Source organism: Microchirus variegatus (assembly GCF_963457635.1).
Source record: "Microchirus variegatus genome assembly, chromosome: 16".
Taxonomy (NCBI): Eukaryota; Metazoa; Chordata; class Actinopteri; order Pleuronectiformes; family Soleidae; genus Microchirus; species Microchirus variegatus.
In genome coordinates this window covers 16726641-16740759 of record NC_139817.1, presented here as the reverse complement: position 1 = coordinate 16740759, position 14119 = coordinate 16726641, and the positions used below count along the sequence as shown (strand labels likewise).

Genomic DNA, 14119 nt, shown 5'->3' with positions numbered 1-14119 from the left:
CAGATTTTGGTTCAGGATCCCTGGTTCACCTTGGTTCGGTGCATCCTCCTCTGGAAATGTCCTGGAGTCATAGCAAGATTTTATCGTCTCAGTGGAACATCTCAGTCCAGCCCTCGGAGGGGGGGGGGGAGGACTCCTGAGCCTTAAGGAGGATCCAGAACTACCCTTTTGCCCAGGTTCTGGAATCTGGTCCGATGTCAAACCAGGTTTCTCCGGGCAAAGAAAACACAGAGAGAGCGATGCGCTTCAGAACTCCGGGAGTGTGTTTGTGTGTTGGTTAGTCTGTTGGTGAGCCTGCGTGAACTGAGTGAACTGGTTGGACTGGAGCGTCGTGGCTTGGCTCGGCACCGTCTGGTTTGCAGGCGGCTGGTTCTCCGCTTGGTATTGTTCTATCTCCCTCTTCCTCCTCATGGCCGTCTGGAGCTGCTGCTTGATTATTTGGATCTGACTCTCCAGTTCTGATAGCTCCTGCATCATCGGGTTACAGCCAGGATCGCAGTCCACCCCGGCCAAACCCCGACACTGTGTCGAGGCCCCAGGCGCCGACACGTGTCCTTGACTCAGAACCCGTCCTAACATGTCAGAGCGGCCGTTAGATGTGGTCACGACGGGCATGTGTTTCCCCAGAAGGGGGAGAGAGTGCGTGTGAGGCAGGGCGGACGGGTTAGAAGGAGAAGACGAAGAAGAAGGAGGAAGATCCTGTGACGGACGTTCCAGGTCGTTCTGCATCTCCTGCGGAAGGAACCTCCGCCTGTTGCAGTGCGAGGTCTCTGCCGGATTCCATGACGCGGACTGGTTGTTCCCCTCGTTACACCTGAAGAAACAGACACAGAGAATATATATAAAACAACTTTCTTTTACTCTGTTCTTACCAAGAATAACAATGTGGGGAAGTTGTTTATCGTCTACCTGGATTCTTACGGGCTGAAAGCCTTCATTAGTGCAGTGCCTCAGGTGGCATCGCTCTTTGTCTTCACTATTTTACAGCACGCACTGTCAACCCTGTGCTACCATTATGAATATATGTGTGATATATATGTGTGTGACGTATATATACACATATATATGTATATATATATATATGTATATATATATATATATATATATATATATATATATATGTATCTTGTCTATATATAGTACAGTTCAGAGTTATTCTATGCATGTCAAGAGCAAAAAATGAGCAAAAAAAAAACAGAAGAAAAATGTTTCTTCCATATCAGAGCAGAATGATTGGTCACCAAGAAATGACACAAAAAACAACTCCTTTTTGTGCGTTTATGTTGCAATAAAGTGTGTTTACTCCACGTTATATTCAGTAATACTAGCTCCATCTGTTCTGCTCCAGGTTGAAATGACCTGCCGTCAAAGGACATGGGGGTAAAATATGGAAATCTTTGGCGATTCATTTCATTTCAGTGTCATTACCAGGTCAAAATTTGAATTTCTTCTCATATCTTGACAACAACGACAACAAAAAACTTGAATTGCTTTTCTTTGCCCACTGTTGATGCTCCCATTTAAAATTCAGGAGGTTTCCTCGACCACATTGGCATGCCTCGTTACACCGAGTTGCTGCCGTGCGAGCGAGCGGATAATTACGCATTTTACAGGTGAACCTATTAAAGTGGCAGTTCCGGCACCCTCCTGTTTCCTGCTATACACCCTTAACAATACACATATGTCACTTTCCACCAGATAATAGCTGCCCTACTCTCTCTCTAGCTTCCAAATTTGCAAAGTTTCCATATTCTTCTCATAAAGAGTTGCCTTCATTTACATTTTCATAAATATTAATCCCCCACCATAGGCCTACATAGTTATGCATGTCCTTGCAGTCTACATGAGCTCCAAAACTAACAATCCAAGGCTATTTCTACTCTACTACTTCTATTTTTGTGTATAGACGAGAATGGAAAGAAGTCAAAATTCAGCTCAAAAACCCAAGCTTTCCTTGCATTGAACAATATTTCACCGCTAACCACTATTTCCCAGCGCATCTGTCAGCGCAGCTGTTGCCACTGCCAGTCAAAAACAAAACACGGGCACAGCTTGTAGCTCTGTGAGTGGGGGGGGGGGGTTGTCTCCAGTCTTCATGCCTACTTTTAAATGACCTCTCTGACAGATTGATTCAGTCTTGGTTTATTACACTTCTTTCTAATTGAGCTGTGCTACATAACAAAATGACACAGCTTTGTGATTGTTTTACTGTACTGTTTTACTGAAGTAAATTGGTCATTTTATGAGGTTACACCTAATTCAGCCATTTTGCAGTACAGCAGTTCAAGCCGAACACCAGAATGAGGACAATAGGTGATTTAAACTTTTTTTTTCCTCTGACTTTTGATTTTACTTGATCTTACAGGTGTGACTTTAATCTTAGAGATTTCTGACTTTTTTTCCCCAGAATTCCTCCTTTTTATACTCTAAAAGACAACAATCTCTGAACACATAACACAATCAACCTGCCACTCTGCACCACCCTGTGTGTGCCTAATAAAGTGGCCAGCGACCGTATACTTAATCTGGAGTTGTTCACAGACTATAATTGAAAAGTGATGGACGGCAGTGAAAATAATCCCTAGTGGAATAAACGTGTCAAATATGTGTGAAATATTTTAGTTATTATAACAAGTGTAAACAGAGGAATCGATCGCCCTCTCCCCGGAGCAACATCTCTCCATTTAATACAGCAGTTAAATCATAATTATTGATCTCAGGAACAACGGATAATCTTGTTTGAGTGTGGTTGTCGGTTAAATAGCTTCCCCTCTCTCTCACTCTCCTTCTTAAATAACCTTAACACTTACATCTGGTACTAAATGACATGATCTTATTGGCCGTCAGGCGAGAGTTTCAGCTTATTACAGAGTCTGCTCCTAATTCTGTCACTGAGACACTTCTCTCATGCCTCTGGGTTCTTTTTATTTTTTAACACAGCCACTTGAGAAATGAAATATGATTCTGTACTTAATACGTGCTTTTAAAACCATTTAATTTCTTAGCCCTGAGCAGGTTTGGTTATGCAATGTTGTGTTCTTTATTACACTGATTTATTGCCCTGACTCAGAGTGGATACTTGAAGATGAGTGTACTGCAGTGGAAGAAGGATGCCTTTTCTCGTAAAAATTTTCACAATGGTGTCTTCCAGATGTAGTCGGAAGTCGGAATTTTACATGTGGAATGTTGGATTTCCAAACCAGAAAGTGGGATCAACCTCACAAGGGTTCCAAAGCTGTGTTCCAATCATGGTACGGTAAGGTTTGGAACAGTAAAGCCCTAAGTCGGGTAAGGGTATTCACTCAATGGTCGCGTTAGCAAGATACGCAATCGCGGCGTTGTACGACAAACAACGCCATTAAACGCAACACAACAAAAAACAATCAGTTTTTCCTCCACAAGACGTCAAGTTTCCCTTTAAGGACTGTTTATATTCCACGTGTGCCGTCCTTTCAGAGTGTGGAGCTAAATTGGAGCAGAATATTTCACATCTTTGAGCGCTTGCCAAATAAAGAACCAATGTTAAAAATGTGTCCCTCCATGGTTCTCGAGTGAAAATGATAGTGAAGGTTTATGTAACTTGATGAGAACAAAGAGCAGCTGATGAGACATTTGGAAAAAACTGTACCCCCCCCCGCCCCCAAAAAAAATTAATTAAGCTTTCATGATTCACTAAGTTCTCTCTTCTCTCTCCTCCTGTTGTGACAAACAATACTAACATTGGCAGGAGATTATTCCCCCCTCCCGACTCATAATTAGCTTCCATCTCAATGACCGTCCACTCCGCTCTGTCTCTTCACTGACACTCACTGCTCATTGTTGTCATTTATTCTCAGCCTGATAATCTGGCCAAAGGCCTGATGGGAAAAATACTGAAATGTTCCTTTGTGGTGGGAATAAAACAGGGATTACATAGCATTTTATTCTATTCTATTTTATTTCATGTTATTTTGTTTTAGTGTATTTTATGTTATGTTATTTTATTACTTTATTTTATTTTAGGAAACTGTTTTTAAACTAAATACAATCTGACTATTATTACGTTAGTTAATATGTGTATTGTTATTTTCACTTTATTTGCTCTTTTTTGAACTGTTTTAATTTTCAAAATCTTTTCATTAATTTTCTGTTGATTTTATTTTGACTTGTTATAGTATTTCCTTTGAATTTTGTCACCTTTTTTGTTTTCACCTAAATCAATGGTTCTCAAGGTGCAGCCCGGGGGCCAATGGCGGCCCGCAGAAACATTTCTGGCGGCCCGCAATGAATTACAGATTATAGTTTTAATCCAGGAGCTACTAAGCTTGTTAAATGTTTATTGAACATTACTGGATACAGACCAATACGTGTTAACTGTAGAACAGCAATCTGGTCATTAAAATTATTACAAATGGGATTTATTTGTGTTTTTTTTCCCTCTTTTTTCTTTGGCGGCCCTCAGTCCAATGTTGGTTACCTAAATTGGCCCTCAGGTATTAAAACTTTGAGAACCCCTGTCCTACATAAAGTGTAAACCTTCATGGTCTTATTTCATTGGCTTTGGATTTGGTAGCAAACTCCTCTGTGATTGGCTGAGCAACATCCAATCACGTTCATCCAGGTGAACGGCACGGACACTGAACTCACCTGACTGTGTTTGTCGCTAATCTCTGCTTCACCTCTCAGATTATTCACGCTAAAAAAATAATGATTAAAATTAAGATGATAATAAAATAACCAGATATCACCGCGTGTTCGCCGATCGTCTGTCATGAAACTCGTGAATTCTTGTGATTCCACGTGGAGGAGAGTTTGTTGTTCGTGTCCACAAACACATTTTCATCTGTCTCAGTCGTCCTGAGGTGAGTGTGCATGTGTGTGTGTGTGTGTGTGTGTGTGTGTGTGTGCAGCTCTGTTGTTGTTTGTGCTTTAAGCCGCCGAGTTTGGCAGAGTCAGTGATTCTGTTCTCAGAGCTCAGGATGATGATGAAGCTGCTCTGTTCTAATCTGCATGTGCTAAGAGTTCTATGTTTATATACATATACAATTTAGTTTGTCTTGTTGTTGGAAGTTGTTGTTGTTCTGGACAGTGGGATTGCAACAAATAATCCTTAATTAATCAAAATGTATCATTCATTTTCGAGGATCTGTTCATTGTCTTTCATAAAAGTAAAACAAGTGAACTGATTTCATAGTTTTTGGTTCGTTTGATCCTCAATGATGTTACAGTTCATGTTTTCACATTTGTGTTTTCACAAGTATTGTACGCTACTAAGAATTATAATAATTATTAAGAAGAATTATAATAATTATTATTATTATTTATAATAATAATATTATTATTATGTTTGTTATTAATATTATTAATTATTATTATTGTTATGATAATAATAATAATAATAATAATAATAACACACTTGAATTTATTGAAAACACGATAAATAACCGAACCAAACACGACAATTAATAATAATAGTAAAATCAGAATGATGATAAAAGTATGTTTTCATACTTGATTTAACGATCTGTTGACTCTGCATGTTAAAATAATTATTTTATCCACACTTATCTATGTGGGCAGCAAAATTAGTGTTTCAAATCACCTTGTGGCCAAAAAGTTTTCCCACAAAAATCATAATTATAAGACAATATACATCAGTATTTACCTGTGATGTTGATATGTTTTCAATGGAGTGAGTCCTGAGACACACAGTCCTAATATAATGATTATTTGTTGTAGTGTTTGCTCAAGGATTTTATTTGTTGCAGGACTGAAAAGTTTGTTAATAGAAGTCCATATTTGGTGACTTCTGATAGATTTTCAATGACAACAATCAATCATATGTGCTCAATTTGATAATAACTTTGTGTTCCCAACATACAGTAACATTTTCTGAGTCTGACTGACTTCATTTTGGACAAGTGTGATTGAGCACAGGTGTAGATATTCTATATCAGTGGTGTAGTTTTGTTCTACTATAGTGAGAGGAAGATTTCCGATTCTTCACAGAAGCCACAACATGAATGCAAAAGCCACAACACAAAAACAAAGGCCACAACACAAATACAAAAGCCACAACACAAATACAAACGCCACAACACAAATGCAAAAGCCACAACACAAATACAAAAGCCACAACACAAATACAAAAGCCACAACACAAATATAAAAGCCATAACACAAATACAAAAGCCACAACACAAAAGCAAAAGCCACAACACCCAGTGATCCAGATGACCCTGGCATTTAAAGACTTTTTCACTTTTTATTCTTGTCATTGTGTATTGTATGTTTTGGGTAACATCTACTGCACGTCTGTCCGTCCAGGGAGTGGATCCCTCACCTGTGGTTCTCCCTAAGGTTTCTACCCTTTTTTCCTGGTAGTTTTACCCTGGTCGAAGGTCTAAGACAGAGGATGTTACCAACCCTGTGAAGTCCCGTGAGACAAACTATGTTTTGTAAGCTGTGGGCTATATAAATAAAGATTGATTGATTGATTGATTGACAACTCAAATACAAAAGCCACAACACAAATGCAAAAGCCACAACACAAATACAAAAGCCACAACACGAATACAAAAGCCACAACAGGAATGCAAAAGCCACAACACGAATACAAAAGCCACAACACAAAAGCAAAAGCCACAACGGAAGTGACCTACAACGGAAGTGACCCACAACGGAAGTGAACGGTACCGGATGTTGACTATTTAAAAAAAAAAAAGGATGTTGATAATGCGGCGGTAAAGACCGTGATTATTAGTTAAATCATTAATTATATACTAATTAAAATACTAGTTGTTATAAGGAATAATATCAACGTGTTGAAGTAGTTTTATAACTCCCGATTCTTTCACTATGTTTACTCAAGCGGAAGAAAGTTAGTTCACCACCATGTTCTCAGCAGCGAGTAAGTCCGTAACTTAATTGACATCTAAGAACTGAACATTTGATGGACATCATCCCCCGCCCCATCACACTCAGTCATGGTGCCACACCACAAAATCACAGTCTCCACCAATTCAACAGCAAACATCCCGAGAACACAGCAGGGCAGAACAACAACACTCAGAACATGCAGAGCAAACATCAAACGAAAGTTACGAATGTAAACACGGTTCTATGAATCCTGGATGACCGCCAGAGGCGGTGCTTTAAGCACTGGATATCTCCACCTCGCGCATGCGCATTTCGAGTACCTAATATCAACATCCCCGTGACACCGGGAAGGCTATAACTTCCGGTGTCATCGGAGGCTCAGTTCCCAGAATCTTCTCGCGAGAACACAAGGATTCTGAGTGACTGGACGCTCTGGCGGTCATCCAGGATTCATAGAACCGTAGTTACATTCGTAACTTTCGTTCTATTTCATCCTTACTGACCGCCAGAGGCGGTGCTTAAAGCACTGGATGACTCATACCAACAAGGTCACAAAGAATCCGACACCCACCTCACTCATCAGAGACAGTAGAGCTCGGACGTAGGATCACATCCATCGGATGGGGAGCAGCGACGTTGACACGATAAAAACGTGCAAATGTGCCAGGCGACGTCCATGATGCCGCAGCACAGATTGACTCCAAGGGCACCCCTCTCAGCGCCGCCCATGATGTAGAGACACTTCTGGTGGAGTGGCACCTCACCCCGGATGGCGGGGGGCAGCCACTGGCCTTATAGGCTTGCATGATGGCATCGACAACCCAGTGGGACAGCCTCTGTTTGGAAAGTGCACAACCTCTGTTAGGGCCACTACGACACACAAACAGCTGCTCTGACCGCCGTATACCGGCCGTAGCAGCAACATAAGCTTCTAGTGCCCGGACCGGGCATAGCAGCTCCGACCTACCCTCCTCAGACAGGGAGCCAAAGCGTGCGAGCTGAATAGGCTGGTTGAGATGCGGACGTGAAAGCACCTTGGGCAGGAACGCCACATTCGGCCACAGGACCACACCTGAGCCATCAGGGTTCCATCGCAGGCAGGTATCAGCCACTGACAGGGCATGTAACTCCCCGACCCTCTTCGCAGAGGTAATGGCGAGCAGAAAAGCAGCCTTCATAGAAAGCCATTTCAGCTCCACTTGGGTCAGAGGCTCAAAGGGAGGTGACCGCATGGCCTCCAGCACCAGGGGCAAGTCCCATGCTGGAGCCCTCAGGGTCCTTGGAGGACGCAGCCTCAGTGTCCCTTTAAGGAAGAGGGACACCAATCTGTGGCACCCTACTGTAGAACCCTCGACCATTTCATGTCTGGAAGAAATAGCAGCTGTATAGACTCTCAAAGTGGAATGAGAACGACCACAATCCAGCAGAGACTGCAGAAACTCAAGAACAGTCGCCACAGAGCAACGCACTGGGTCTTCTGTCTTACCCCTGCACCAGTCAGAGAACAGCTTCCACCTGTTTTCATACTGAACCCGGGTAGATGGGGCCCTGGCGTTCAGAATAGTACCCCTGACTCCCGCAGTACATTCCCTCAGTAGAGGGTCGGGCCCTGAAGCGGCCAAACCCAGAGCTGGAGGCGACCGGGATCCGGATGCCAAACCTGACCCCGCCGCTGCGAAAGGAGGTCCTTCCTGCAGGGGAGGCGCCATGGGGAGCTGCAGCAGAGGCTGCGCAGCAGTGGAAACCAGAGTCTCCCTGGCCAAAAGGGGGCCACCAGAAGGAGTCTGTGGCCCTGCAAAAGCACCCGCTGGAGCGTAGGAAGAATCAGGGGCAGTGGCGGGAAAGCATACAGAGGTCTCTGCGGCCAATCATGAGCCAAAGCGTCCTGGCCGAGGGGGCTGGTCACCTCCATCCAGGAGAACCAGAGGGGGCAATGTGCCGACTCCGCCGAGGCGAAGAGGTCCACTTCCGCCCTGCCAAAAAGACCCCATATCATCTCCACCGCCATCTTTCTTTGCCACAAGAAAGTACCTCGAGTAGAACCCCCCGGGACGTAGCAGAGGGTCCACTGGTTCGATTGCGCCCTTGGCCAGGAGGGCAGACAACTCCTGACTTAGAGCTAAGGCCTTCGCCGGGTCGCTGACGACAGTCATATTGACCCGGCCGAAGGCTAGGGGCCGGCGTCGGAACTGCAATTCGTACCCCCGGGTCAAGGTGGAAACCACCCACGGGTCTGAAGTACAGGCAGCCCAGTAACTGAGCTGCTGATGGGAAAAACATCCGACGGCCGGCCCCTCACCCCTAGCGCCTGCCCCCCCGGCCTCCGGAGGCTCTGGGGGGACGGCGGATAGGCTGCGGCGCACGAGGCTGCCAACACGGCAGGCGCTCAGGGGCCTGAAACCCGTCAGCAGGTTGCTGAGCAGGCCGCTGAGCAGGCCGCTGAGACCTCCTCATCAGGCCTCATCAGGAGCCAAAATGAGGGAGGCAATGGCTGGCTCAACGGACGGCATACGCCCCAGCCCAACCTGTGCTGCATCCTGCATGGTGGCTAAGGTTCGGGCATCTGAGGTTAAATGAGAAAGTGCCCTCGTGTCCCTCCAACAGGCATGAAGCTCCTTCAGGTATTCCCCTGAAGGAGGAACAGTGAAAGTGGTCGGGGCAGGGTTGCGCCTGAAGAAGGCGCTAGTCTGCGTCGAGTCAGTCTGCGGAACGTCAAGCTGTAGGCGAGCAAGAGCCATACGCATGATGGCCCCCATGGAAGTGTCTGCTGTCCCCTGCAGAGAGCTCTGAACAGAAGAGCAAGAGGCCTCCCCCAATGTGCGGGAGGCATCGTCCTCGGTAACAGCCTCATGGAAGAGACCGGATGAAGCGGCCAGTGATAAGGCATCATCAAGCATATGCACAGGGAGGGCCAGGCTGTAGCCCAGCCAGCACCCCAGTAGTCCCAGGCTGAAGGGCCAGGAGGAGCGACTTCATCTGCTCCATGTCAGCCGCCAAACCGTCCACCTTGGAGGACAGCCCGCCCCTCCCCTTTTTCTTGGGGGGGGCACCTACCACCGCAGCTCCCTCACGCCGACGCCGAGAACGGTCGGACTGATGTGGGGGGAGACCGGTTAAGGTGGAAGGGTCGTCAGCCATCGCCCGCTCCATCTCCGCCACCCTAGCCACCCTGAGCCCCCAGGGCAGGAGGCCACAGTTCATGCAGGCGCTTTCAGTGAGGCCCTCCCTCAAATGCTTGAGACCGAGGCAAGGAGGGCAGTGGTCATGACCGTCCTCGGGAACAAGAGGAGCCTCACAGGCGACACAAGGATGGGCCATCAAGAAGGCAGCCGAAGCAGCGTTGCTGGGAATGGGAGCGAACACACTGCCTAGCAACAAGAACAGATATAAGGAAGCCTGCGTTGTTTTTTTAAACAACGGCAAAGAGGCAGCGAGCGCTGGGAGCGGAACGAAAACACTGCCTCCACCAGCAATCGGAGGAGACACGCAAACGCTGTCGGCAACAGAATATAACTAGATTATAGCGTTACCGGGAGCGGGAACGAAAACACTACCGTCACCGGTAAGGTCAAATAAATAAACTGGGAGCGGGAGCGAACACACTGCCTTCACCAGCAATCGGAGGTGACAAGTACAGTAACCAGGCGGAGCGCACACGCTGCCGCCAGCAGAAATAACAGATTATAGCGTTACCGGGAGCGGGAGCGAAAACACTACTATCACCGGTAAGGTAAAGACCAATTAAATAATTGAAGCGGTAGTATTAAACCGCTAACGCAAAATCAAAATGCTATGAGTGCTGGGAGCGGGCTAGCGAATACACCGCCGTCACCAATAACCACGGCGATAAAGCATATCAATCAGGCCGAGCGTAAGCGCTGCTGCCAATAGAAACAATAAATGATAGCGTTACTGGAGGCGGGAGTGAGAACACTACCGTCCCAGTAAGATACACAGAGCTGTGTTTTAGAACCGAGCAAAGCTAACGGCTAACACACCAACGATAAACACCCAAACATTGAGAGCAATGAGGACAGCGAACGCTGGGAGAGGGCGCGAACACGCTGCAAACAAAGTTTTCCTTTTTCTCTCAGCACAAAGTGCAAGACGGTACATGCGCAGCGAGAAGATTAAAGGAACTGAGCCTCCGATGACACCGGAAGTTATAGCCTTCCCGGTGTCACAGGGAGGGTCACAAGTGACTATGTTGATATTAGGTACTCGAAATGCGTATGCGCGAGGTGGAGATATCCAGTGCTTTAAGCACCGCCTCTGGCGGTCAGTAAGGATGAAATAGAACTGCAACACATCACAACAATAACACTTCTGTCAACACATAAGAACCCACTCCCATGAGTCTCTGTGCCATCAGCGATCACTGTCCGCAGCCGGGTCTGCTACCGTCACTACAATATTCAACACTAATTTGCGTGTTTATTACATTTAAAAGTAACTTCATGAACCGATAGTGACGATAAGACAAACAGCCTCCCCGGGAATCAGTCATTTCTCATAAAGTTACGACATGAAAACTTTATGAGAAATGTGAATAAATGAAGACAATGAGGGGGTTTCGTTTACATTTTTTAAAATATTATCACAAAGCAGGTTTTAGTTGTTTATTCGTCGCTCATTAACATTTATTTTCAAATGTATTATCGAGCTGCTGTGTGGATTCATTGAGGAGAGGAGACATGCTGCACTTCATCACTGTGTTCAGTCCCGGACATCGAGGCACTGATGACGGTGTGCGCCAGTGGAGCTGTGACCGTGTGATGCACTGAGACCTGCGGTCACTTCACCACTGATTCCCGGGGAGGGTGTTTGTCTTATCGTCTTTATCGGTTCATGAAATTACTTTTAAATGTGATGAACACGCAAATTAGTGTTGAATATTGTAGTGACGGGAGCAGACCCGGCTGCGGACAGTGATCGCTGATGGCGCAGTTCTTAGATGTCATTAAAGTTACGGACTTACTCGCTGCTCAGAACATAGCGCGAGATCCGTGATGAACTTTCGATTGAGGAAACATAGTGAAAGAATCGGGAGTTATAAAACTACTTCAACACATTAGATATTATTCCTATTAACAATTAGTATTTTAATTAGTATATAATTAATAATTTAACTAATAATCACGGTCCTTACTGCCACATTATCAACATCCATAAAAAAGAAAAAAAAATTGTCAACATCCGGTACCCTTCACTTCCGTTGTAGGTCACTTCTGTTGTGGCTTTTGTATTCGTGTTGTGGCTCTTGTATTTGTGTTGTGGCTTTTGTATTTGTGTTGTGGCTTTCGTATTTGTGTTGTGGCTTTCGTATTTGTGTTGTGGCTTTTGTATTCGTGTTGTGGCTTTTGTATTCGTGTTGTGGCTTTTGTATTTGTGTTGTGGCTTTTGTATTTGTGTTGTGGCTTTTGCATTTGTGTTGTGGCTTTTGTATATGTGTTGTGGCTTTTGCATTTGTGTTGTGGCTTTTGTAATTGTGTTGTGGCTTTTGTATTTGTGTTGTGGCTTTTGTATTTGTGTTGTGACCTTTGTATTTGTGTTGTGGCTTTTGCATTTGTGTTGTGGCTTTTGTATTTGTCCTGACACCTCTGGGCCACCGTATCTTACAGTGGAAATAATCCAGAAATCACACTTGTACAATCTTGTGACAGACGAGCAAACTAAAATAATGACTTTTGTGATATTTGTTCTTAATTCATACAAAGCAACAATCAGCCTGAATGCTTCAGAGCAGTTTCTGAGTGACTGAACTCACCTTTTCTCTGGTTTGGTCACAGTTGGCAGTTTATCATCAGTGAAGACTGAGTTGAGCGCCCGGTGTAATCTCTGCGAAACAAAAGGCACATACAAAGTTACTGCCTTAAAGTTCTGCTGTAGTGTGCTTTTATTTTGAAATATTGTTGTAACTGTAACCTCGGCTGCTGTCTCTCACCTGACTCGTGTGCAGCCAGTATTTGTAGCGCGGCTCTTTGACTCTCGGGATGACGAGTTTGAACACAATGTGTTCGGCGATGGTGGTCAGGAGAGACAAGGCCACGCCCACACACAGCATCACAAACAGACCCGAGAAATGTTTGATGCCCATCTGCAGCGTCTAGACAGGGAGAGACGGGGGGACAGAGAGAGACAGGGGGACAAAGAGAGACAGGGGGACAGAGAGACAGGAGAAGAGAGAGAGACGAGGGGGGGCGAAATAGAGACCGAGACAGAGCGAGAGAGAGACAAAGATAGGGGGACAGAGAGACAGGGAGACAGAGAGACAGGAGGAGAGGAAGACAGATAAATGGAGACGGGGACAAAGAGACAGGAGGACAGAAAGAGACAGAGACAGAGAGGAGGGGAGAGATAGACAAAGAGACACAGGGAGATAGACGGAGAAGGAGACAGAAACAAAGAAACAGAGACAGAAACAGAGACAAAGAGACAGAGAGGAGACGAAGAGACAGAAACATAGAGACAGGGAGAAGCAGACAGAGATAAGAGGACAGAAACAAAGAGACAGAGACAAGGAGACAGAGATAAAGAGACAAAGAGGCAGAGTTGAAGAGACAGAGACAAAGAGACAGGGAGAAGGAGACAGAGACAAAGAGACAGAGATAAAGAGACGGGGAGACAAAGATACAGAGATAAAGAGACGAGGAGACAGAGACAAAGAGACAGGAAGACAGAGACAAAGAGGGAGCGATAAGGAGACAGAGACAAAGAGACAGAGAGACAAAGAGACATCAATAAAGAGACAGGGAGACAGAGACAAAGAGACAAAGAGACAGAGACAAAGATAAAGATAAAGAGACAGAGACAAAGATAAAGAGACAAAGAGGCAGAGATAAAGAGACAGGGAGACGGAGACAAAGACACAGAGACAAAGAGACAGAGAGACAGAGATAAAGAGACAAAGAGACAGATAAAGAGACAGAGAGACATAGATAAAGAGACAGAGAGATAGACATAGAGACAAAGAGACAGAGACAAAGAGACAGGAAGACAGAGACAGAGACAAAGAGACAGGGAGACAAAGATACAGAGACAAAGAGACATGGAGACAGAGACAGATATAAAGAGACAAGGAGACAGAGATAAGGTGACAGAAACAAAGAGACAGGGAGACACAAAGAGAGAAAAGGTTAAAGGTGGAAGAAAAGGAGACGGAACGAGGTGCGATCAGGGGGAAAAAGGTAGATAAAGAGAATAAAAGACCATTAAATATTCCATAAATCCATAAATAGTCTCAATGTCAAAGTTATTTAAA

At 45.0% G+C, this 14119-nt stretch overlaps 1 protein-coding gene across 1 annotated transcript in view; it reads right to left on the bottom strand.

The window, feature by feature from the left end:
* Window positions 1–246: 246 nt before the first annotated feature.
* The window catches only part of grin3a (glutamate receptor, ionotropic, N-methyl-D-aspartate 3A), a gene marked incomplete at both ends in the record, with an annotated part of 61593 nt that continues 47720 nt past the window's right edge, over window positions 247–14119 (bottom strand). Inside the window, 3 exons of the mRNA XM_083902358.1 lie at window positions 247–814; window positions 12626–12696; window positions 12803–12964. Coding sequence (XP_083758484.1) covers window positions 247–814; window positions 12626–12696; window positions 12803–12964 — 801 coding nt within the window. The remainder of the gene's footprint in view (window positions 815–12625; window positions 12697–12802; window positions 12965–14119) is intronic.